The sequence below is a fragment of the Cajanus cajan genome, chromosome 10 (assembly GCF_000230855.2).
Source record: "Cajanus cajan strain Asha chromosome 10, NIPB_CcT2T_4, whole genome shotgun sequence".
In the NCBI taxonomy this organism is placed as follows: Eukaryota; Viridiplantae; Streptophyta; class Magnoliopsida; order Fabales; family Fabaceae; genus Cajanus; species Cajanus cajan.
This window is the reverse complement of record NC_138526.1, coordinates 1,557,536-1,584,905: the sequence shown is the minus strand read 5'-3', so window position 1 is coordinate 1,584,905 and position 27,370 is coordinate 1,557,536. Positions and strand designations below refer to the sequence as shown.

General features: G+C 32.8%; 1 protein-coding gene across 8 annotated transcripts; it reads left to right on the top strand.

Annotated features, from left to right (window-relative positions):
• Window positions 1–41: 41 nt before the first annotated feature.
• On the top strand, window positions 42–23,828 carry NRPC2 (nuclear RNA polymerase C2). 8 transcript variants are annotated; one of them, XM_020377118.3, is made up of 39 exons: window positions 42–200; window positions 727–825; window positions 912–1,029; window positions 1,137–1,258; window positions 1,484–1,576; window positions 1,824–1,896; window positions 1,977–2,067; window positions 2,231–2,283; window positions 2,604–2,668; window positions 4,661–4,766; window positions 4,866–4,976; window positions 5,171–5,230; window positions 6,745–6,783; window positions 6,919–6,969; window positions 7,184–7,282; window positions 9,423–9,482; window positions 9,591–9,683; window positions 11,655–11,762; window positions 11,911–12,021; window positions 12,248–12,364; window positions 14,405–14,521; window positions 14,620–14,700; window positions 14,994–15,098; window positions 15,171–15,251; window positions 15,351–15,482; window positions 15,589–15,633; window positions 17,270–17,347; window positions 17,415–17,554; window positions 17,659–17,749; window positions 19,328–19,455; window positions 19,562–19,691; window positions 19,775–19,905; window positions 20,471–20,596; window positions 20,677–20,732; window positions 21,361–21,431; window positions 21,839–21,923; window positions 22,192–22,295; window positions 22,905–23,033; window positions 23,537–23,828. In XM_020377118.3, the coding sequence occupies exons 2-39, from the start codon at window positions 800–802 to the stop codon at window positions 23,585–23,587; spliced, it is 3,477 nt and encodes a 1,158-aa protein (XP_020232707.1). In that variant the 5' UTR covers window positions 42–200; window positions 727–799; the 3' UTR covers window positions 23,588–23,828. The 8 variants fall into 8 exon arrangements, with proteins under 8 accessions (XP_020232707.1, XP_020232702.1, XP_029130145.1 ...); XM_020377113.3 differs by having other exon boundaries at window positions 906–1,029; XM_029274312.2 differs by having other exon boundaries at window positions 43–200; window positions 743–825.
• Window positions 23,829–27,370: the final 3,542 nt, after the last annotated feature.

The following is a 27,370-nucleotide window of genomic DNA, read 5'->3' as shown; positions in this document are numbered from 1 at the left end:
AAAGGTCGAAATAATATTTGTTTTATACGTTTATTTTGATACTTTGCATAAACCCTGACTGAAACGGTAAGTGAGGTGCAAAAACAAAAACCCTCGTGTAGTTTGCTCTTCGCTCACACCACTCTGTGTTCTTCGTCTTCGTGCATCACTTTATAGTTAGAGTCGGTTAACAATTTTGCCACAGCTGCATAATCATCAAGGTGCGTCTCATCTTCCTATGTGTTTTCCCTTTCTGTGTTTTTATGTGTAATTCCATTCCTGTACCTTATTCGCTCTTTTCCTGTTCGATCACTGCACACAACGTGTTTGTTCAAGTGCGTATGAAACACATTTGTCATTGTAATGGAATTTTCACGTTCGTTCAATTTGCTGTCATTGGACAAGTTCTCATGGACTTTGAGACACTAAGGGCCTGTTTGATTCCCTTGTTGCTTTTTGATTTTAAAAACTGTTTTTCTTTTTTTAAAACAATTTCACACTACTCAATATCAAGTTCATGATTATTTTGATGGAATGTGCCCCTGGCTGCTGCACTATTCTATTGCGGTGTTGCACCGGTGACGTAGAAATAATACCACTAAATTCTCATTGATCCTGAAGGTTTTCTGATTAGAGGCTTCAACATCTATATATTTCTGCTCTGTTATCATACTTGACTCATGGCAATGTGTTGGTTGTTTGCAATATCACTTAGGCATGAATCATGTTTAATTTCTTTTAGTTTAGCTATTATTTCTGATAGGTACTGACTCATCAGCGAGGTTTAGCATTGTGTGCAGAGTGCTACAACAGACCCATCATGGTTGTGGGTCTCAAACACGATCAGTGAGTACTTCTTTCTTCGTTTCTCTTACCAATGTTCTTAAAACCGGACCAAGGTTTAATTTTGGTTTTTATGACCTAAGGTTCAGTGGGGGCAACAAGGTACAGAGTGACCCTTTGGATGACTCTGGCTTTGACCAAAGGATCCTAACTGCTCCTATAAAATCTGCTGTTGACAAGTTCCAGCTTCTTCCCGAGTTCCTCAAGGTAACTCAATGTGTAGTATGAATTACAATTATATGATGGTTTGTTAGATAATAAAGCAATGAGTGATTGATGAAGCAATAACTTCTTGACACTTTGGAATTTGGTAGGTTAGGGGATTGGTGAAGCAACATTTGGATTCCTTTAACTATTTTGTTAGGACTGGGATAAGGAAAATTGTTCGGGCTAACAATCTTATGGTGGCAAGTAGGTACCAGCATATATATGTAAGGTACAGATGATTCTTTGCTTAGATCTTGTCTGATTTGGTATTCTGTATTTTTTTTATGCTATGAATTAAATTAAAGTATTCAAATGTGGGGTGGGTGGGGAATTGAGGAATGGGGTCAAGTTAATTCTGATAATTGATGGTGGTTAATTTGAAACATGTATTCTATGGTTCTTTAGTCCTTTCAAGCTTTACTGATTAGTGGATGTACAATGATCTGTTCTGCAGGTTTTCAAATGTCAGAATTGGTAAACCATCAAGAACAGTTGAGGGTATTACTGAGGAACTTACTCCACAAATGTGCCGCTTAAGTGACCAAACGTGAGATTCATTACCCTCAAAACATGTTCTATTTTTTTTAATGGATATTGCTTAAATACTGATAGAGTTTTGATTATTATGGAAATGTATTCTCTTAAATCAATTAAGTTCATTGCAATACAAATATTTTTTGGAGTACTTATAATTATTGAATGTTTTAGTTAGATCAAATGTGATACATTTTTTTGCTGTGCTGAATTTATGAATTATGATTTCTTTTTTTTTCTTTTGGTTGTCTAATAAAAAGGTATGCGGCTCCAATATATGTTGATGTTGAGTACACACAAGGAAGTCACGATAACCCAACAAAAGAAAGAAGGGTACTTGAACACAACTGTAATCTGAATTTGACAAAGATCTGTGTTGTTAACTAACTTTGGCTTTGTTTTTCTTTTCACAGCCTGGTGTTGTTATTGGAAGTATGCCTATTATGCTGCGGAGTTGTTGTTGTGTCTTGTATGGGAGAGATGAAGCTGAACTTGCTAAACTCGGTTCGTATGAATTTATATTTATATGGTTATATACCTAGACAGATATATATGTTTGTATTGTTCATTTTTCTCATTATCCCTCCCCCCTCCCCCCTCCCCCATTTTTTATTTTTTATTTTTTATACCTACAAAGTCTTACCTCCTTTATTTTTGCTTTCATTAGGTGAGTGCCCCCTTGATCCTGGAGGATATTTTGTAATCAAAGGGACTGAGAAGGTGATATTCTGACTTTATTTTCTCATTTGTCCAAGTTAGAGGCGCTGCCAATCATATAATCTTTTTGGTTGAGAGAATTAATTGTGTCGTTAAAGAAAGAGTGAAAAAATGAAAAAATTGATATTTTTACAAGGATAAATGGTTAAGCATTTTAAATTGACATATCCAACAAACTTGTCAGTTGTTTTAATTCTGGATCCTTGACAACAACTTTCATATTTTTTAAAAAAATAATCTCATCCAAACACATCTCCTTTTATTTCATCATGATGGTTTTTTGTTTTCTTTTAACAAATTATGATCTCACCAATCAATTTCAGGTGATTTTGATACAAGAGCAACTGTCAAAGAATAGAATAATTATAGACACTGACAAGAAAAAAAAGTAAGCAATTGTTCTTGGTACTTTGTGCCATTTTATTTGCCTTTTCATATGCAAGCATGTGTACCTGTCACTTGCGGCCACCTATTTTCCCATTTTTATCCTATTTGGTTGCCTTATTTTGCCTTTTCATATTTGCCTCTGCTTATACATGCAAGCATGTCTCCATGTCACTTGTGGCCATCTCATTCCTCATTTTTATCCTATTTGGTAGCCTTATAGTACAAATGCTCTTTAATTGAAATGTTTAATTACATACCAGGTAATTTGGTGTTGCCAAAGTGATAACAAGGTCTGATGAATGTTGTTTAATATAATTAGCCTCCTAAAGTTAGACACTTGCTGTATGCAAATCATTTGACTTTAATTCACTTAGTTATAATCCCTGTGATCAAAGGATATGATTGCAATTGTTTGTGTATAAAAATATACATCTAATATGACTTGTCCTTCAAGCAATTAATCTGCAAACAGTGTCCATGTTTTTTCAAGTAGGTTTATTCCTCTGGTATTCTACTCATCCTTTTAATTGACTTCAGCTCTAGGTTTGGGAGAATGTCCAGCCTGTTAGAAAATAATGAGATGGAGAATGGGTTAACTTTAGTCTCTTGTCAAAATCTATACTTATATATAAAGGGGATACATTAGTTTGTAATGGTTTTTTGTCTCCACATTTTTTGATGAGCTTACCCTCTAAATCTTTAGATAATTAAAAATAACATTGAAATTTATTTCTATTCTCACCAAAATTTATCACCTGTAACCACTCAAATCCCCAAATTGTTAACCACCTATTTTATCACTTAGCTTCAATTTTTTTATATTTTATTTTTAAATTCTTAAATAAAATATAGAGAGGCACGAAGTGTTTCGATTCTACTAGTCATCGTTTATGTTTCTGATTTTATTCACAATCTGAGACTATATGGTTAGTATTCTTATTTTGATAAAAACATGTCAGTCAAATGAATTCTATTAAGCACCCTAGTCCATATAAAAGGCTAGTCCTTAGAGGGGGCTTTGGATTCCAAAAGGGTTTTGTCATGAAGTGAAGTAGCTCTCCTTGAGCAAGTTGCGAGGAATTACAAAAAAGTTTTTTGCATGAAAATCCTCTACCAGTCTGTAAATGTGAAATCATATTGTATGCTTTATAGCATGAATCAATTGAAAGTATGAAGCTTTGGTGTACAAAAAATTTGATGGTAAATGCAGAATTTCTTAATTGAGATTTCTTTTGGCTAATTTTATCTTCCTGTATTTTATTCTCGGTGGATTTCTTCTTTCTTGTGCTTGGTGATCCATTCTATCTCTATGAGTTCGCTTCTTTTATCACCAAAAGAGAAGAATAGGTTTGACAAATAGTGGCATCTGTCAACTTGTTCATGTTCTCTGTTAAATTCATTTTTATGGGAGTTATAATAATTTTATATCCTTGTTTCTAGATTGAAACTGATTTTTTTCTTTAGGGTAAGGTCATAAGGCTTGGTTGTTGTTGGATGTTATCTGTTAGGCCTCACAAATTAGCTGGCTCGGTCCAACTCAGCCATGGGCCATGGGTCTGAAGTCATACAGCAGGAGGAATAAAAAATAATAGAAGTAGAAGGGTAAAGGGGAAATTATGCAGTGAGAGACGGGAAGTTAGTTATGCTTTTGTGTAATCCCATTTAGGGAGAGAGAAGGAATGGGAGTTGTAGGCAGTTTTGAGGAATTTTGTTAGTAGTGGGTCAGGAGCTGTGCTCTGTGAGTATTGCAGATTTTATCTCTGTAATACATTTCATCTTCTTCTATAATACAGTATCTTTCATTTCTTTTGGTTGGTCTGACATTATCTTATGCTTCCCCTAGCTGTATTTATTCTCTTTTTCCTTTGATGAGTTTTCTTTTGTTTATGAAAAACATAATTTTGTACGTTCATATCCTCTATATAGATTACCAATGATTCTGTTTTATGTTGTTTTAACTTTTAAAGTGTTTGGTTCCTATTTTGGCTTTCAGCATTACTGCATCTGTTACATGCAGCACGGAGAAAATAAAAACAAAAACTGTTATTGTGATGGAAAATGAGAAGCTGTGGTTACAATTGAATCAATTTCCTAAGAAGGTTTTACTTTTTGCTCATTTTAAATATGGATAATTTACCTTTAGCTCTCTCTTTCCATCAATTAGGCTTTTGTAATTTTCTTTTCCTGTAATACTATAGGTTCCTCTTATGGTAGTTATGAAAGCTATGGGGATGGAGAGTGATCAAGAAGTTATACAGATGGTTGGAAGAGATCCTCGTTACAGTTTGCTACTGTTGCCCTCTATTGAGGTAATTAATATCCATACTTGTTATGTCAAATGCGATGATGCTTCTATCAACAATAAATTATAAGAAATCGGAGAAACAAGGGACTTCTGTGATACATTACATGCTTTCTTGTTCATTCTTAGTTTATGTACAGTAAATTATATTATTACTTTTGCTATTAATTAACTGTGAAATATGTTGTGCCCCATAATCAGGAATGTACAAAATGTAAGGTATATACGCAAGAGCAAGCATTAGAATACCTTGATTCAAAGGTTTGTTTTTCTTTCTTATTTTTGTCTAATTGTCATTATTTGTTTCTTGTGTTGAGGTGGACCACTGATGTTAAATCATCAAGTTACATTTTGAAATTTGAACATCATTTTACTTTGTATTGATGCCACCAAAGACACCAAACTTTGTTTTTTCTTATTAATTTTTTTTATTATTATATTGTAGTCAATTAGATAATTTAGTTTCTCATCAGAAACAGTTAGTTTTATTGTACATCTCAAATTCTGTGGCTTTTGTATTATATTTTATTCGAACTTAGGAGGATAGACATAAATTCTTTTGGTGATGGTTCCCTGATATGAATGCGTTATTGTGGAATTGATCTTCCTTAAGTATATTTGTAGATATTCTTCCTTCCTTTATCCTTATTCCAGTTTTGTTTGAATTTTGTGTTGTCTTGGAAATTAATAGTGTGAGAGGGAGAATCTAAATGTAATACTTGATCTTTATTAGATGTCATTTTTTCTGTTAGAGATTGCTTTTCCACGGATGAAATATTTATTTTATGTAATCTCCTTTTGCTTGGACAGTTTTCTCTTCTAACTTTTAGTACATCATTTAAATTTTGATTACTAAAAAGATATTGCTGATCTGTCTATAGCAAACAATAGGAGAATACATAAAAAATATATTTCTTTTATATTTAGAAACTACAAACGTGTTAACTTTTATATTTTTCTGTCTTTTCATTCTAATGTCATCTAGAAATATGTATTTTATCGAGAAAATGCCAGAGGAAACTCCAAAATGGCAAATATGTATATGTTGTGATTTATTTTGTGCAATTCTAAGTTCTTTTTAAGAAGAGAAAAAGAGAGAATGAGGGAATCCCAGTGTTAGAGTTACATAATGGAGGCTCTATCATATAAACTTAACATAATTACAGGACTTGAATATTAGGAGATTTTGTTTTAGGGAAAAAAATCAGTGTATATTGTTATCTCCACTGATCTCTCTCTCTCTCTCTCTATATATATATATTTATATATATATATATATATATATATATATATATATATTAAATCTGAACAAAAGGAAATCAGATACAAAAGGAGCCTTTACTTGAAGGTCTATTTTTTAAATTTATGGAGGTCTATCTTTGTCATATGGAGCTAGTCTCTCCATTTACTTGAAGTTCAAGATATTTGTTTCAGTACCTTCCCTGGACAGGGAATGTTGGTTCCAATAGATTTATAAGAAATTGGAGATCTCTTTTTGAGCTAATGTTCCCGTTTATTTTTTTCTTCTAGGAGGATGGACTATATTATGGATTGTCTTCTTTCTCTTAGTGAATTATTCTCTTATGAAATAATAGATAAAAGCTGTTAAATACTCTTCAGAACAATTCATGCAGATACTTATTGAGTAATATAAGAAAAAGGACAATTTAACCGCAGTTTCTGATTTTGATTTATACACCTTTTTCAGCTTTTCTTATTTTAGATACATGCAAATAATAATTTTTTTTTCTGTATTTATTGATGATTCGCATCAGGTAAAACGTCCCATGTATTCAAACAATTCAGCTGAAAAGGTTTCATCTATCTCTGTCTCTCTTGCAAGGTTTTTTTTTTTTTTTTTTTACATTGTCATGCTTTGGATAAAATATTATATTAATCTCTGTTTTTCCTCTTCAATTTTGTGGTTGTCATTTGAACCTTTTACATAGGAAGGAAGAGCTTTTTCTGTCCTAAGAGATGTATTTCTTGCAAATGTGCCTGTAAGATTTCTTTGAATCTTAAGCATCTTTTGAATTTTTTTTTTTTTTGGGCAACTTGATTTCATTGTATTCAGTTCATGAGATTTAAGAGAAAGTACAAAAGAAATGAGACAAATTATTCTGAATATGCTTTAGTTCACTGTGTACTCATCAGAATTCATGTAATTTGCTTTGTGTTTGGTTTGGTCTGAGTTGCTTCCTCTGTTATCATTAGGTGGATCAAGATAATTTTCGGCAGAAATGTATATATGTTGCTGTTATGATGAGACGCATACTGGATGCAATTTTAAATCAAGATGCTATGGATGACAAGGTAGTATCTATTTCTCTCATTATTTTCTTTTATGAACAAAGAATTTATTATTAATTTTGAAGATAGAAGATAAATATACTAATGCAAGATGATAAAAGATTCACAAGAACTAACCAAAAAACCAAGATTATGAAAAAACATGCAACACGACTGTATTGATTTATGACACCCCCTAAAACAGTCATAAGCAGAGATGCATAATAGATGCAATTTTAAATAAAGATGCAATGAATAACAAAGTAGTATATTTCTTTCTTATTTTTTGTTTAATAAACATAGAATTAATCATTAATATAGAAGAGAAAGATACAAATGAAAGATGATAAGAAATTCCCAAGAACTAAGAAAAAAACTAAAAAAAGAATAGCATGCAACAACTAAAAACATCATAAGCAGAGCACCGCAAGGAAGCTAGAGAGACTACTCAATTGAGTCAAATTCCGAATGAACTCAATAGAGTACCATCACCCATAAAAGATTCTAGCATTTTATTTCAACCAAATACAACTGAGAACAACACCAAAGTTTTTTGGTCTCTATTATGAAAATCAATAAAGGAAGGCGGCACAAGCAAAGTAGTTTAAAAGTGTGGAAACCCCTTAAAATGTGAGACCTGCAATGGCAAGGGTCATGAAGAACAAGCTGCGCTGATTATAAAGTGTTTGCATCACCTGTAAAAGGGCATGAGAGTGTTATGGTTAGCAATTAAACAATCAAGCTTACCAAGGTAGGTTTGCATATCCATGCTTTCCAATTTGGTGTTTATCAAGCTATTGATGACACTGTAGAGACAGTGGACATCACTGGGTTAGACCTTCTTTGCTTTAGTTCGCACCTCATAGAAAGATGGATATGCCTGAAACTGCGCTTGGAGGTTGGGAGTAAGAGAAAACCATATAACACTACACAAAGAAGCATCAGCTTGCTGCCAACAAACTCGAACCATGGCAGGGACATCCTTGGTTTGGGTGGTCAAGTGAGTTGCATGACCTTGGCCTTGGAACCACAACTGGACAGTAGTGGCCCAAGTCTCGTTGTTGGCTGTCAATCAACTTTTCACATGGAATCAATGAAATTGTGGTAAAAGTTACAGCAGATCCACAATTGGAAGTGGACACAAAACAGCAGCAAAAAACAGTTGTGAAGGGTTGCCAGGATGGTGGAAGGCCAAAGAAAGGAGTACCAACCGTGCAAAAAATGCACGTTTGCGTTGGGTGTGTGAACAGTACACCAGAGACTGAAAAACAGTGGCAAAGGGGTCGTGGTCGTGGCTACTATTCATGCCTAGCCACTGGAGCAAAAAACAAAACCAGAAAAATAAAACCTTTATACTATTGATACCATGTAGAAATGCTGAGAAAATGCATGTACATTACCACACATGTAATCCTCTATTTATAATGAATAAGGATAATAAATAAGGAAATATGGAAATAAAAGATAATGGGTAATAATGAGTAGAATCCGTAATTTTTTCTATACAAGTTTCCCTAATTACAAAAGAATCAATCATATCAGATCATATATTTAACAAAAAGAATTGACTGGATACAAGAAAGTAACATTGTATATTCTAGAGTCATGTTTAGAGTGATTCCTCAACTTTATGTCCCTGTTTTTTTGTTTCTTTTTTTTTTTGGTGTCATTTAACACTTTCATGTTTTGTTAAATGATGAGATTGAGGGTTTTCTGGTGGTGGTGGAGGAGGATGGGTTGGAATTGGAGAGGCATGAATTGGTGGTGGTTGAGGAGGAGAGTTGAAGAAAGAGGGAGTTTCTTCAGTCATTGATCTTTAATCTCTTGATACCATGTTAATAAACTGGAGTAGAGGAAGAACACAAGTGCTCTGAACAACAGAAACCTAACTGTAAAAATCACTAACTGATATTAACTGGCAGTAACAAAGAACTAACTTGCTAGGTTAGGTCCATTAGGATACAGTGTCATGCACTGCATTGCAGTACATACAGCAGCAAGATCTTGTATCTCTAACATAGGTGTTTCCACTATATGACTTGGTATTAGCTTTGGATATTCACAATGAAGGAGAAGTGTTAGTGATCATCTGCTAATTTGCTTTTAATTTCTATAATGAAGGAGAAGAGTTAGTGATCATCTGCTATGTGCTTTTAACTTGTAGGATTATGTGGGAAACAAGCGGTTGGAGTTATCTGGCCAGTTAATATCTCTGCTTTTTGAGGTACTATCTTGTTTAATTTGATATTTTACTTTCTGGAGTTACCTCACTTCTTCAGATATATCTGCACATTTTTCATTGTATTAATTGATATTTTACTTTCTGTTGTAGGATCTCTTTAAGTCAATGACAACCGAGCTTAAGAATTTGACTGACAAATTGTTAGATAAACCAGACAAGGCTAAGAACATCGACATAAGTAAGGTACCAAAGAATCTCATCACCCAAAATGGGAAAGAAAAAACTGTATTATTCACTATCTGGACCAGAGACCCTGGTAGCATCCTTTAGAACATCAACAATGCTAATACCTTATGAGTATCTTATGTTTACACAACCGTGTCTTATTATTTAGTTTTTTCCATTGGAGTTGGCTTTCTTAACACAGAGTATCTTAAATTTAAGCTCTGTATCTTATATAAGATATTGTAGCTTATGGATAAAAAATTTATTTTTACACCATCAAACTGAGATAAAGAGAGAAAAAACTGGTAAATCTTACCTTGAAAAAGGTTTTGCTTAAAATTTTACCATTAGAGAAAAAATGTAGTGAGTTACGTATTGGTTGCTTAAATGATGTGACTCACCACATATAAATAGATATTTTTGAACATTAAATTATATTTTAGATTTATGATAGATAATTTATATTGTAGCACAAAATTATGCTTAATTATTGATAATTTATTTTCAAAGTATTAAAATTTAATTCAGAAATAAATATGTAAAATAAAAATTAAATTAGATAAGAAGTTAAAAAAGCTCCTGAAATTTCCCTCGTTGAAGAAGAGTCCCTAAAAATGCATTGGTTACGGAGAAGTCCCTAAAAACATCCTCATGCAAAATTGCTGTTTATGTTTAATACACTGGGGTAAGTTCCAGCCCTAGCAACCCACTCATGTGACTCACCACTTCTCTCCCTATATACCATGCCTAACTGCCTTAGTAGGTTATTCCACTAAGCAGTCAGTGCCTCTGTGGCTCTGCCACACCCTTTTTCTTTCCTAGATGTGATCTGATGCTTTGCACCCCTTCTTGTTGTGGTACACATTGAATTTTGGGCTTCTCTCTATTAAGGGCCATGAAGACATGTAAGGACTCTTTGATATGTTGAATCAAGCATCATGTGAATGGAATTAAACATTCTTGAATCAAACCGAATCTTGCTAAATCTTTCTTGAATCCTCTGGCTTGTCTTTAAAAAAATTGCTTTTATACAGTTCCCTATCCTCTTCCACTCTCTTAGCCATTGGCTTAGTGATGGGTCTCACATGAAGCTCCATGGATGGTCCTCCATCACCCTTTCCATCTTATTTTCTTCTTTATTTTTGGCTTGTCAGTCCAAGTTTATGCCTTCCCTTTTTGTTGTGTTAAAATTGCTCCTAACCTAAAATCCAGAAGTTTGTGACATAGTAGTCAATAGTATGCTGTAGCAGAGCAGAGCTTCCCTTTGCCGCAAAGGGATTCAAATAGGAGAGTGGTTTTCAATTGCTGTGCCATAGCAGCTTTTTCAGCTGCTATTGTGACAATACCATTATATAGGCTTCAAAAAACCATTTCTACTTCTAAAATAGTGTTGTTTAGGGGCATTTTTCTTTGGGTAAATTGTGATTTCACGCTCATTTTCTAATGCATTTTTTTTTTGTTAAAATGACAAGTTACTTATTATTTGTCACGAGTTCCTTAATTTTTTTTTAAGTATTTATGCGTAGTATAAATTGTTTACTTTGTATTAGAATATTTAAATTTGTGGCCATCCCGCTTTGTACTATCTTTCTATAGTGTTTTCTGAGTTGGCTGTTTGATGCTTCTATCCAGTATTGATCAACTGTGGTTAATGAAAATTTTGTGCCATAATTTTGATTCTCAACCTATTACAATCTGTTAGTTGTAAATGTACTGTTATTTGAGACAATGGCAGGAGCAATTTCTGCATGCTTTGAGCCTTTAACAAAAGAAGTTGACAAGTAGTCAACATCTGAATAGAATGTGATCTTTTGGCTAGTTTCTGATTTTTATGGAGTGATGGTTTGTTGGGAATGTGAAAGTTGAAATGTAGCTGAAACTTTCTTTATTCATGTGTCAACTCAATGTAAAATCTAAAATCTATTAACTTTGCTGATCTTAGTATGTCTGATTTTCTAATTAACATTTTTTCTTTGTGAATGTTCATAGAATCTTGTTCGTTTGGGGGATACCATCAGTCTTGGTCTGGAGAGGACTCTGTCCACTGGAAATTTTGAAATTAAGAGGTTTAGAATGGAAAGGAAAGGAATGACACAGGTTGTATATTGGTTCCCTTTCATGTATTTTCTTCCTATCTCTACTCTAGATACTTGCTATAACAGAGTCACCTTCTCTGGATCCGGTGCATGGGACTTGGAATTATCTAACACAAGACATTTCCTTTGATAAATTTCTCTCTTTACAGGTGTTGCAAAGGTTATCGTTTATTGGTGCTTTGGGCCACATGACAAGAGTCTCACCACAGTTTGAGAAGTCAAGGAAAGTAAGTGGACCTAGAGCTTTGCAGCCTAGTCAGGTGAGATGCAATCCAATGTGTATCTTTTTTGCTTTTTTGATGCATCATTCTCATTTTTGATGGGTTTTGGATAGAAAATGCTGGGATTGTGTGATCCTTGTACCTTACTGTGCTTGGTGGGAAGGAGTTTTGTTTTTTTTCTTATTTTACTCAGGCTTTTTATTCTTATAAAATCTTATCTACTTATGAAAATTTGCCTTATTTTCTGATGTTTTCCATTTGGTAGTGGGGCATGCTTTGTCCTTGTGATACCCCTGAAGGTGAGTCTTGTGGACTAGTGAAGAACTTGGCTTTGATGACTCATGTTACTACCGATGAAGAGGAAGCCCCCTTGATTTCTCTGGTATGTTTTGTGTGATGTTACAGATGATGAAAATTTCCTTTTCTGTTTATTAGTAATTTAGTATGACTGCTTTTGTACACTAATTAAAGATGTTATATGCGGGTAGTGGGATTTATGTTATCAAAATTTTTGTTAGGGTTAAAATTCAATACTAGATTGAATATCAATTTAATTGAACTAAAAATATAAGCCGCTAGGAGAAGGCTTCCAAAGAACAACCTTATAAGGTTTGTTTTTGCCTAATATGTGTAAAATGTTTGTATGTGAATATGATAGTGTCATTGATTACTATTTCCTAGCTAGCTAAATGTCATTCATTATGTTCCAATAAAAATAGTTTAGATAGTTCATTGGAAAGTTGTAGCCTGGTTAGAGACCCTATTACTTTTGGTAGCTAGTCATTAACTAAGTTTCTTTATGTCTATGGTTGATTTTGTTTCATTTCTTTGTCGATATCACAATCACAAATTTCAGATCTCAGGAGTCTTTTCCTTGGTAACTCTACTAGGCATAAAGGTTACAAATGTGTTTTCTGGGATGGTAAACTCTTCATATCCAAAGATGTGGTATTCAACGAATTTAGATTCCCATACAAAGATTTCTTTCCTTTTGTCTCAAGTTCTTCTCCTTCTCACTCTATGCTTCTAGCCACTATACCCTTGGTGGCCGCACATGTCACTATGCCCACTTTAGTATATTTTCAACTTGTCTCAAGTCATTTCTTTTCCTTTGTCATACCTTACCTTTAAAGTCTGTTTCTTCTTCCTTCTAAATTTCCTCTCATATGTCTTGTCCACCCTCTTTTCATCTTCTCAACACTCAGCATATACAAACACAAGCTAGATTAAGAAGGGGGGATTTAACATCACCTGACATTCAAGGTTGGAGGTTTGGAGTGTGGACTTTTCATGATGGACCTCATATACACCAATTTGAATATTGGAGAGGCTTTTATATCATGTTTGAAAATGACCAGAATCCCATACATCTAATGTGGGACTCAAGTCCTATACCTTGCTATTGGATCAATTAAAGTCGTAATAGGCAGAAAAACCGTTTCTTAAAGCACCACATATATATGTTTATATAGGCTTATTGTATTAATTACAAATAATTAGAGGATATTATGTTTCCTCTAAATCAGTGATTTTGTGGGTATAAACCTCTATACATTAAATGTAAATATTCTATCCTCATTTTCAATAGATCTTAACATCCTACCTCGCTTTGCTGCCTTGGTGCTCACTGCTCACATGAGCTCGTAGTGCTCTACACTGCAATGCAGCTGAGAGGCATGGTAATAGTGAGTCTTTGACTAGCCTTGGTGCCCACATGAGTCTTTGACTGGCACCACCACCTATGCTGCTCATTTGCATCTGAGAGACATGGTAGTAGAGATATAAGAGAAGTTGAGAGCGTATTTCTAAAATGTAAAATATGCATTCAACCCACCGAATAGAGAATACATGTAGTTTATATATAGACAACAGCTTCTAACAGGAGCTCTTGGGCCCATTAAAGAAAATAATAAATATGACTAACAGCATTAACTGACTAAATAATCAATAGAAAATAATAAAACAGAAAAATATAAGGTCCTACACTACTTCTGTACATTTAAGTAAAAAGTAAAACTATACTCCAATACATGGTAGAAGGATTTATATGAACCAACAAAAGCTAGGTATTATAGCAAGGTATATGACTTAGTGTTGGGGGAGATCCACGCGACAAAAGCTAGATATTATTACCCCGCACTAGAATCCCATACCTCCAATGTGGGACACAAGTCGTTCCTCCTCAAGCTAGAGTGCGTATGTAATTGGTTTCCAATTTAGGAGATACCTTGTCCTTTCCAATTTTTTTCTCCCTTTATTATGAGAGAAGTTTTTCTCTCAATTTTGTTTTATTGAAATAGTCATTGTGCTGCTATTTCAATTGTATTGTTTGATATAGATGTAAAATACTGTTGATTTCCATGTACTTAATTGTTTAATGTAGATTATTGCAATTTATAGTGTTTCATTATATTTGTGACAGTGCTATTATTTGGGTGTTGAAGACACGGGACGTCTCTCTGCCGAGGAGCTTCATACACCAGATTCCTTTCTTGTCATTTTTAATGGTTTGATTCTTGGCAAACATAGGAGGCCACAGGTATTTGTTTCTCTTTCATCAAATGTATAATTTGTAAAAGTACCGTTCATGATTGTATTCTTATTTATTGTTAAACTTAATATCGTTTTTTGTTCAAGCGTTTTGCTGCTGCAATTAGAAAGTTACGTAGAGCTGGTAAAATTGGCGAGTTTGTGAGCGTCTATGTCAACGATAAGCAGGTGAATAATTCGGTTGTAGTTGTGTTTCTTCCCCATTCCCCATCCCCTTTGTTTTTGTTATTTTCCTGTTTTATGCTTCAATTATTTTGTTTTTGCTTGATAAATTTGTGTAGTTCAAGAAAATACTATTTGGTTCTAATGTATTGTTTTACATTTTTAGGAGGTACATGTTTTCTCCAAACCATAATATTTATGATTTCAATTTAATTATTGTATATCAACAACTATTTTTTTTAATGTTTAAAGTATGTGAATGAATGCTGATCTTAAAGGAAAAAAAAACATGTTTACAGCAATGTGTCTACTTAGCTTCTGATGGTGGCAGAGTTTGCCGTCCCCTTGTCATTGCAGACAAGGGAATATCAAGAATCAAACAGCATCATATGAAAGAGTTAATGGTAAGCGTTTATATGCTTTATCCTTGAAACAAAGAAAGTATTTTGTGAAAAGTCAATTGTATGCCTTTTCAGGATGGAGTTCGCACATTTGATGATTTTTTACGAGATGGGTTGCTTGAGTATCTTGATGTTAATGAAGAAAACAATGCTTTGGTTTGTTCTGCTCTTATTGAATTTAGCTTCTTTCATCTATGAAATCTTATCTTATTCCTGATAACTGATAACCTCAGTTGCCTTTTTTCTTTGTTTTAGATTGCTTTATATGAAGGAGATGCCACGCCAGAAACTACTCACATTGAGATTGAGCCTTTTACTATATTGGGAGTTATTGCGGGGTTAATTCCATATCCTCATCATAATCAGTCACCTAGAAACACATATCAGGTTGTCTTCCCTTCTCCTTCCCCCTCTCTCTATGATTTTGCATTTCTATGAATGATGTTTGTTCATCTTCCAACCTGAAATTACTACTGTTTTGCTCACTGTGTAGTGTGCAATGGGGAAGCAAGCTATGGGAAATATAGCATTTAATCAGGTAAGTAAAGTTTTCTTGGTTATATGACTTGAGTTCCGCAATTGCCTGATCTTTGGATTAAATGAAATTAAAATCATCAAGTTTAGATTTTTTTTGAATGAATCAATTTTCAATAGCTTCACCTTAATGCATGCATGCAAATGCAAATAGTTACAAGCATATAAATTTGTGTCCACCTGGGTCTATTTTTTAAATTCTAAAGATTTGCACATGATTACATTTTTATGTCTCAACATGCCATAGAATATTCTCAAATATGAACCAAGATGTTGGAGAATCAGAATATTGCCTTTAAAATATATCTATATAACATGTGAATTAATCATATATTTTCCTTGTATTTCATTTTGTTAAAATTTCAGATCCCCATTAGTATTAAAAATGGGTTCTTTTAGGAAGGAAATTCCATGATTGAGTTACCTTTGGACTGTGGACTTGAATGTTTTTGGTACATACCTGCATGTGCCTGACACGTAAAGAGTACTGCACGTTCCTCATGACTTTAGGAGTAGCCATACTTAACCTCATCCTTATATAGTTGGGAACTAGGTTGGTTTAGTTACTGCTGGGCACAGTTGTATGGTTGACATAAGTTTTTAGGGGCGGCAAAATGGGCCAGCTTGGCCTGTTTTGGCTTGCCTTGCCATTGGTCTGCCAAAAATGGGGTGAGGCAGACTGGCCCGCTTGATAAAAGCAAGCTGAAAATCTTGGCCCGCCCACCAAAATTATAAAAAATATATTTTTTATTTTCCTATTAATTCAAATTGAAAAATTTAATTTTTTTTCCAGCAATTGACAAATTTAATCAAATGACTCATAACATAAATTTGTCTTTCAACTTCAAGACTACAATACAAAATAATAAATTAAAAATTAATAAAAGTAATTAAAAATTAATAAAAGTCTTTCTTTTTCAATCAAGATTACTACTAATAGTTTTTCAACAACACAAAATTATAATAGTCCTTAAAAATTATAACACAAGTGCTAATAGTTCTTCAATAATAAGACCATACTACAATAAAGAGGGACACACAAGTTCCGAAATAAATAAAAAAAATATTTAATTAACATTGCTTGCCATTTGGCCCAGTGATCTGACATGCTTGGTGGGGCGGGCTGAAATGTCCACCCCTGGACTGCCATTTTTTGGCAATTGGCTGACTGGCCTGTGGCCCACATTGCAATCTCTAAGCTATAACTCTACTCAACTGTAAGAAATATAGGTAATCTAACTTCATACCAGGAGAGTAACTCCTTGCCCAGTATCAAATAGAGAGCTGCAATGATGCAGGTATCATACATGCCCTCAAACTTTGAAGGGGTTGATCAAAGAGAACTGAGGAAAAGTCCCAAGTTTGTTGTGAAGATAGAGCTTTTGTGAAGTTACTTGCACATTGGTCCATAGCACGGACATGGCATACTCTGAGACTTTTATAGCTCCTTTTCTCTGATAAAATTAAGTCTAATTTCTTGTTTTGTTTTTGAGGTTGGGTAGTGTTTTTCCTGTTTGCATGTCGTGTGCTGAGTAACTATATTGCTTCACTCAACCTGTTAAGTAGAGCAGGGTCGGTCAGTGTAGAGGAAATTTCATACTCAATACGTAATTGATGAACTTATATCTTTCTATTTGTAGCTACGCCGGATGGATAGCTTGCTTTACCTACTGGTTTATCCTCAACGACCTTTGCTTACAACAAAGACAATTGAGCTGGTGAGTATAATTTCATTGTTTAATTTCTTGATAATTGAATGGATTTGATTAATCTATTTTATTTTAGGTTGGATATGATAAGCTTGGAGCTGGTCAAAATGCCACAGTAGCTGTAATGAGCTATAGTGGTTATGATATAGAAGATGCCATTGTCATGAACAAGGCATCTCTTGATCGTGGGTTTGGTCGTTGTATTGTTATGAAGAAGTATGAAATTTTATTTTGTGATTTTATGCATTAGGTCGCTGCATATTTTATTGTCTAAGCTTTTTAAGGTAGAAGTGTTGACTTTGATGTTCCCTGTTGCATAGGTATAGTGCCATCATTCAGAAACATTCCAATCGCACATCAGACCGAATACTTCGGCCCAATAGAGCTGCAGACACTGCAGGACGCATGCAGGTAATATGCCTTCATAATTCTTTGAACTTAATTTATTTCACAATACTTATTTTCCTAAGGTTTAGACTTCGTTTATCTTATAATCAGTTGGTTAAAATTGCATATTAGTTTCCTTTGCTGGATCAGTGTATTAGTGATATAGCTAAGTTTCATTTCAATGTAATTTGCATTTCATTTGTTCTGATTCGAAGTTAGTTGGTTTTGTAATAATTTGTTTGTCACAAATCTATTTTCTGATGTCTCTTTACCAAGTCATCCAGTCAGCTATGTATAACTGTCTCTTTTTGTATCCTGATTAGAGTTGAATGAATATTTTTCATAAGAGAATAATCTCTGCCTAAAAATCTCTCTCCATCTCTCTCCTTTATTTCACTTTTTCTATTATAGTGTCATTTCAATTTTTAATTTGGGCAATTAGGTCAGTTTGATCAGTAGCTGGGAAATGGTAATTGTCTTAGTGGAATGTGCCTATTTGACAATTATTATTTAGGTTGGCTTTAATTGAACGAGAGAGAAAAGGAAAATGATATTTCTGATTTTATTGAAATGAATTGGATGATTGAATTAGTTTACAAACTGGCATTTATACCAAAGGAAAATTAACTCAACAAGCTAGACCAGTCTTATACAAGAAGCTATTACAAAAATGAAAGTCAGCTGTCTTGTAGATAGGTGAGATGATTGAATCAGCTGTCTTGTTGCTCCCAAGCTTCATACTCAGAAATGAGAATCGCAACATTGTAATATGAAGAATGAAATGGGAGCAGAATATCTGGAACAACAACAAAATGATGAAAGGCGATGTGCCTTGATTACTAGTTCAACCTGTTGCTGCCATATAAGGAAGTTTTTGTCCTCAAGCTTTTCAGAGATAGAATGTGAGAGAGGGGCCATCAAGGATGGAAAACTCTAGTTACCATATTGATAAGAGAGAATTGAGAGAAATATAAAATAAAAAATCTGAATCTTAGTGATTGAATGAATTCTTTCAAAGATCTGTTTATGAAGGAGTATTTATACACGAGGATTCCTAATTGACTCATAACAAACTAACTGATTAGCTGAAATACAACAGGAGTCATACACTCACACAGTAGGGCTGCGATAAGGATCGGAAGCCATGAATTTAGCTTTCCAAGCTCTTTATATCGTGTTATAACTTATAAGCCAACAAGGAGAGAGAATGGAATACTGACAAAATATTTATAATTGAAATCTAAAATTAACTTATAGGAAAAGCACCTATATGTATGGTGCTGGAGTTGGTTAGACCTATCCAACTGTAAAAATGAAAGTGATAGATACAACTGTCAAGCTAACTGAAAGAGACTGTTCTATCTGTACACGCTAACATTTGTATATCTTTCTTGAAATATTGTAATTTATAGGATATTTGAAACAGTGTCTATCTATAGTTTTATAATTTACTTGTGTTTCTATTCATGTGTAAACCAAACTAGTACGGTAAACACACTGCATAATTCTTTGTTCTCTTTTACCTGTTATTAATTTGAATGATATAGTTGTCTGACATTGTTTCTTATGCCATTGGATGTTTTGTTTTTTTGCTTTCTGTAGATACTTGATAATGATGGTATTGCCGCTCCAGGGGAAATCCTTAGGCCAAATGACATCTATATCAATAAGGAATCACCTATTGATACACGTACTCCAATTACAGGATCTGCTGCAAATTTGCCTGATAGGTTTCTAGTGTTTTTATTTTTGGTTTAAATGTAGGCAGGTTATTGTTGTATAGTCAGTAAAGATGTTGGCTTGCATTTTTTTTTCTAATGTCTTCTTTTTATGCAGTGCATATCGGTCCAATGCACAATCATTCAAGGGTCATGGAGGGGAAGTAGTTGATAGGGTGGTTCTATGCCCTGATAAGGATAACAACATGTGTATCAAATTTCTTATTCGTCACACTCGTAGGCCTGAGGTAAAGTCTTATTTGGATTATTATGAATTAGTTTATTGGTTTTAAGTAGTGTACTCATTTCTAGTCTGAATATGTTCAATTAGCTTGGTGATAAATTTAGCAGCAGACATGGGCAAAAAGGTGTTTGTGGAACTATTGTCCCGCAAGAAGACTTTCCATTTTCTGAGAAAGGCATTTGTCCTGATCTGATTATGAATCCTCATGGTTTCCCAAGGTAACATAACTCATTTATGTGTTATTTTGTCTTCATGATGTATGGGGAACTTACTTATGCATGGAACTCTCATTCATATAGGCAAATAATTGAAATAATTTATTTTTAATAATTTTGGATTCTTCTCTGGTCCCTCAATGACATCATTTTAACCCAAATTTACTCCATACCTGAATAGCTTTATTACATGGTCAACATTTTCCACCTTTACGACTGGGAAAAATTTGTTTTTGTGGAAGACTGGGAGATTTTAAAAGTAAATATTATTTTTAACGAGTCAATGGTACAATAGTTAATTATAATATATAGATAATTAGATATAGACCAATTCTAGTGAAGCTAACCTTTGAATTACAGGAAAATAAAATGTGTACAACCATATCTGTCCCAAATGCAAGAAATTAGGGAAACAAATCTGTACAAAATAAAAGGAATTGTGCACTAATAATGGAACACAATCAGTTCAAAATATATATCTAGCATTAAAACAGTTTTATTTTTAAATAAATAAATATATCATATGCATGTTTCAATATGGGAACTTATTTTTATTATGGTATATTAGTCGAATGACTGTTGGAAAGATGATAGAGCTTCTTGGAGGGAAAGCAGGGGTTTCATGTGGCAGGTTTCACTATGGCAGTGCTTTTGGGGAAAGAAGTGGTCATGCTGACAAGGTTGAAACCATAAGGTATCTTGTTTGTCCCTTGTATATCACTAATTCCATGATTTATCTATATCCGTATTCTCATAGTTTTCTTGCTCTTGCAGTGAAACTCTTGTCAGTAAAGGATTCAACTACAGTGGGAAAGATTTCATTTATTCAGGTTATGATTTTCTTAGTTATCATTTCAGGTTGTAGATAAAACGACTTCTAAAATTTTTTGGAATAGTCTTTATTCTAGCACAGACTGTTTTTAGCAATAGGTTGAAATTTTTTCTTTGGTTAGATTGCCGTACATAGTTACTTTTTTGGTAGGGGATTTTAGATGGGTCTTCGAGCGAGTCAAGCACACCTATACATTAGTTCAAAATGCATATACGAGCTTTATTCGATAAGTTTTTTCGCCTCTCAAAAATATATTATTTATACCATACTTATAAGTTAACTTTTTTAAAAAAATATAATTTTTAGAAATTTAAAATAACTTTAAATGGTTAGACTTAATTGATCCAACCCAATCTATAACTTGTTCATGAATGGGTTGTTCAATTTGGGTTTGACAAAAATTAAACAAACCCAACTTAACATAACCCATAGTATTTTGATCTGGTTTGGTAACCAGTTTTGCCAAATTGACCCGTGAACATCTCTAATTTTGTGCCTATAAACTGGTATAAATAAATGCTAAATGTGATATATTGATTTTCAACACCAATAAATATGCAGGCAATGTTATTTACATTTTTCTATTTATCAATCTAAGGTGGCCTAATTCACTTTTTCTTTTTCAGGTATTACAGGTTGCCCACTGCAAGCATATATTTTTATGGGTCCAATTTACTACCAGAAATTAAAACATATGGTTAGTGAAGTCCTTCCAAAAAAATTGTCTTCTATTTCATTTGAGTAATAAAAGAGGCACTAGCATTTATGTGGTTGTCTATCTTTATTAAGACCAACCATAAATACTAATATATGTATTAGAATCAAATCAATTTAGGAATTGTGGTTGCACCCTCCACATGCGAGGTCTCATGCCTCAAAAAACTAGTGTTAGACATTCAGCAAGTTTCCAATATTTTTATAACCGTAGAGATCGATTTGTTACATTTTTTCATGTATGAAGGATAAAATTAAAAAAAAGCGAGTTATAGGGACCATATCTATAATTTAACCTATAGAATTGAAAGGGGAAAGTAATATTTTTTTTATGCCCTTTGTAACTTGCTTGTGTATAAGTTCACAAATAAAAGCTGTGGTGTTAATCAGGTGCTTGATAAGATGCATGCTCGTGGTAGTGGTCCTCGTGTCATGCTAACTAGACAGCCTACAGAAGGGAGAGCTAGAAATGGAGGTATTCAATTTTATTTCTTGTTAAATTTTATAATTTATTACATGTTAGTGAAAATTGTCACTGTGATCACTGCTCCTATTCCCCTACCTTACTATAACTGTATTTGGTTAAACTTAATATTTATTTTCTGCAATTCTCTTTATTTCCCAGTTTGAAGAATTTTGTGATTAAAATTTTCTTGCAGCTCTAATCTACTCGGTATTTTATCTATTTATTAGTTCATGTTAGTAGAGCTTCACATCATTCTTTTTCTTATAATTATTTTCAGGTCTTCGTGTTGGAGAAATGGAACGGGATTGCTTGATTGCGTATGGTGCTAGTATGTTAATTTATGAGCGACTCATGTTGTCTAGTGATCCTTTTGAAGTCCAGGTAACAGTACATGTCTGGGTTCTTGATTGCATTTCAACATTGGCACTCCATTAGAGGTTGAATGGTTTACAATATTATCAGCAAAGGGGAAGTGAGTGACCAAGAAAGACATTAGGATAGTTTTTAAAAGAAATCTTGTAGTGAATAATATGTCTTAGAATTTGGTCTTTAAAAGAGGCTAGTGACATCGTGTGATTCATGTTGTTGACCTCACTTTTTGGGATAAGGCTTTTGTTGTTGAATATAATAAAATATTCCCAATAATTGTATTTAACTATTTACATGATACACTGAACCAAGACAAAGTCGTATGGTGAGTGTTAGAAACATGTATGACTCTGTCTAGGTTGTTAAAAGATAATTAATCCAAGTATCTCTCAAAAGATTTGGTGTAAACACATACACAAATTAATCAATTTGAATTGAGAAAACTAGTCTAACATCTCAAGATTGGATCTTTTCTCTTGAGAAGTTACAATACACCTCAATGTGTCTGGTCTCTTTTAATATTCATGCCATGATTAAAAGTCGTTTGATTGATTTTGTGAAATATTGAAAGTATTGTTCTTTAAAATCAAAGTGAGTGATGATAATTTCCTTTTCACACAGGTGTGTACAGCGTGTGGATTGTTAGGGTATTATAACCACAAGCTGAAAACTGGTATTTGTTCATCTTGTAAGAATGGAGACAAGATTTCTACCATGAAGCTGCCATATGCATGCAAACTCATGATTCAGGTATAATATCTTATATATTTACCATAGGAAAATGTGTATCTATTAATGAATCTATTATGAGCAATCTTAGAGCCTATTTTAGGGTACATTCTTATGCTTTAAAATGAATCGTTGTAATTATTAGACACACAATCACATAATTGAGAGAGACCTTGTATTGGAATAAAGTTATGAGAAAGTTCTAAATAAATAGAGTTGCACTATTCACATCAACAACTTTTGGTATAGTGATAAGAACTTGATCCGACGTAAATTTTAAATTGTTCAATTTGTATTGAAACCATCCACATTCTATTAAATCATTGGGTTTTGATCAGTAGGCTGTGTTGATATGACAAGTACAAAATATAATGCATTTTTGTTATTACATTTAATGAATCGTTGTTTTAGTCGCCACTGTCTGGACATTTACTAATTTAGCTTATTCCTTGCAATATTTATTTTATTTTGTTTTTGTCTACCGTTTTCCCCTTTAACAATTTTACTTGATTCTCAATTTTTAGGAACTCCAATCAATGAATATTGTTCCTCGCTTAAAGCTGGCAGATGCGTGAGTTTGCGGAACCCAAATGCTTCTGTTTAGATGAATACTAGGCAGAAAAACTGTGATTGCCACTATTTGTAAATTTCTATTGATCCTTTGTATATATTAGCCTTTGCTCACTCCTCCCTCACCCCTCCTTTTTGACTCTTAAAAAAGTTGCAAAACTATTACATTTTGTTGCATGATGTAGAAAAACAAGAAAACATTTATTTAAATTTTTTTTTATACAAAAACTGAATTTGACGGTGTGACTTTGTTACTGTGGTGCCACTATGTCAGGGGGTAAAAATCAGTGATAGATACAAAACAAGCAAATTTAATGCCAAATAAAGACATTAGTAGATGGGATACAGATATACTCAACCCAGTTTTTAATAAATTTAACCCAATGTGATTGCAATCTTTTCCAAAATATATGGAAAAATGTTTGTTGTGTAAGCACAAATAGAAACAATTTTTGTTGTACAATGGAGAGGGTTTTTTTTACCAGACACATTGAAAACATTGTTTTGTTGTGTATTCTTTGGATATGTGCTCTTGTATTACAGACCACACAATATATATAACATGACAACACGAAATAAACCTAAGAAAAAAGTTGATAAAAGTTTATTTTTATGTTTATTCTATTGATAAACCTGAGGAAAAAGTTGATACAAAGTTTACTTGATATAGGTTTTTTTTTGATTAAGCTACTGATAAACCTAAGAAAAAAAGTTGGTACTTGATAGAGTTTATTTTTTTGTTTACGTTATGGTATCATCATAAAAGCTAAATGCAAATAATGTAGGATCTCATAATTGGATCTTTCCACAGAATATAGCTTAATAGGTCTAATGGTTTGATGTTTCACAAATTTGATGCCTTCATTCACTAATCCTAATTATTTTTAGAGTATCACACTAAAACTTGACTCCTTTTATAAGTATTTTATAACTTGACCATTGTAATGAACCAAAACAAATGTTGAACTCATATTTTTGTAAGGGATTTAGTAGAAATATTGAAGGATGAATGTTAGAATGATTAACAAAAGGTGTTTATTCTGGGAAAAACCATAGATCACTTAAAAGGGAATGATGGAGGTCACATCAATGAAATAAATAGTTTTGATTTTCTTTTATTAATTGTGTTCTATTGTAAAGGACAAATAGCATAATAATGCACTGACTCTTGAACATTCATACTTGAGTTCATTAGTATGTCATTAGTCCTTTATACTTGAATTCATTAGTATGTCATTAGTCCTTTGTGTAAAAATAAAGGAGATTGAGATTTACCAAAGAATATATAATTTAAAAATACTAATAGACTACCAAAGAAAAATTGAAGTATATAAAACTAATAGAAAACATCAAAATAAAAATACAAATAGAAATATAAAAATTTGTTGTGTTGATGGGACTTTTTCCTACTCTTGATAGGTATATCTCTTATATGTGTGTTTGTGCGGTCCTTAATACATGCTCCTTCAACTTATAACAAATGGCGTCTTTATTGACCATTCTCAAGTTCATACATGATGCATTATCTTTTATGATCATGTCAAAGTATGCATGCAAAAATAAATAATGAATTATTAATATGAATAATTGTTTATCGTTCAATAAACAACGAAAATATATAAATGGATAATTACCTGGTAATTATGGTGTTCGTTGCACGATAACTTTTACTAGTTGCCCCCAATATGCTACACAAGTGGCTATGGAGGGACTCATAATTGGGGAGTCATGTAAGGATATGAACATTCTTAGAACAAAGGGAGGTAGCTCCCACACAACTCTGCATAACACCTTGTGACATTGACGCTCCTATCGACAACAATGTCAATTTGATTTTTGTTTAATAGCGATTATTTGCTTTTAATTAAAATTTGATTTAATTATGAAATAATTTACTGTTTTTAATAATAATAAAGTTAATTATGATATAAATTCCCTATAATTTGTATAATAATTAATTCAATTAGTATCAAAAAGAGTAATTTATATAATAATTATTTCGTTTAGTTTTGAAAAGTTTTCTTCTTGTCTTACTTCACAGTTCAATATAAACATATTTTTGTAGTTTGACGCACAACAGAAACTTATTTTTGCTATGTCGTAGTGATGCTCGACTAGTGTTATCAAACTTGATTTGAACAGACTGATTTGTCCAACCAATATTATGAATAGGTTAAAACGAGTTGACTGGATGAATCGAAAATGTTATTAATGTATTGATGATGTTAACGAACTGACTTGAAATCGGATTAAATTGGTGAACTTGTTTTTGGCTGAATCAATAGTGAATAAAATTTCCACGTGGCTCATGTTGCTGACCAAAATGCACATGGCCCAAGGTGACCCTCACATGTTGCTTTGCATGATCCAAGTTCCAAGGTATGTGCTACCCAAGGTGATTCTAACTTGTGTAAAAATGGTATTGCATCATACTTATATGTTTTTATTAAGTATAAATAAAAATGTAAAATTGCAACTTGATGAAATTGAACCCTTGAATTAGAATTACCATTTGACCACCATAACTATTTTGTTAACACGTGACCTAAAATTTATATATTATTATATTTTAAATTTTAACTAAAATATTATATATATATATATATATATATATATATATATATATACCAATTCTAACAATTTAATTAATGATCCACTCGTTTGATTAATAATCTATCAATTTAGTACTTCGACAAGTAGATGATTGGTCTAGTCCTGATAACATTGTGTCTAACATTATTATATTAGGAACATTTTTTGTCATTTTTTTTTAAATAATAGGAATTTAAATAGTAAAGATGGATATCAATAGTAGTTCCCAATTATGTATACTTGCTTATGCATTATGAGTGTCGTCAATGTATAATGGATTAAACCTTTTGTACATATCCAAACATTGGTAGTGTGATACATTTATAGGTTTTATATTTAAGAAAAAAATGTTCTCTATTATAATAAATTATGAATTTGTACAAGATTGTTTTAATTAATGGTTTTAAGCTTAAATTTTAAATATACAAATACATTAAATATTTGAAGAAAAAACTTGTCACTCTTAGTAATCTTACGTAATTCGAGAATGGTTATCTCATTCAAAGATACCTATGACCTAAATAAAATAAAATAAAAAATTCAATTGTAAGTTTTGTTAATGTTTGGGATAAACTTTTCTCATCAAATAGCAATGTTATACTTTTAGGGTCCAACTAACCAGTGCCTTTAAGGCATTGGTTAAGGAATCAACATGTAGGAAGTTTTCATTTGTTTGAATACTAGATTGTATGAGGGAATATCATTTTGATGTATATTGTTAAAAATACATAATGTATAATTGGTACCTACTCTATGTACAAGAATCCTATTAATAATAGAGAGATAGGTTAAGACTTGTTATAATTGACTTGTTAACCAATTAAAATCATCCTAACAATAATAGAAAAACAAACAATATTGAGTTTACAACAGAAAAAATATTAAGATACCAAATACTAGGAAATTAAAATTGGGAAATGATATTCTCTTACACCGCTCACAAGCTCAATGGAGTTGAGGTGAAGATTGAAGTATAGTGACATTGAGCTAGGATTATAGATTTAAGAACTGAGATGAGGCCAATGACATGGTGAGGATGTATGTCTACCCACTGATCTTAGGTAGGGACATGAACAACAGAAAGTTATTTTGTAATAACCTTTTCTCGGACAAAGAAGAGATCGATCTCCATATGCTTGGTTTTTGCATGCAAAATTGGTTTGTGAGATAAAGAAATTGTGCTTTGATTTTCATAG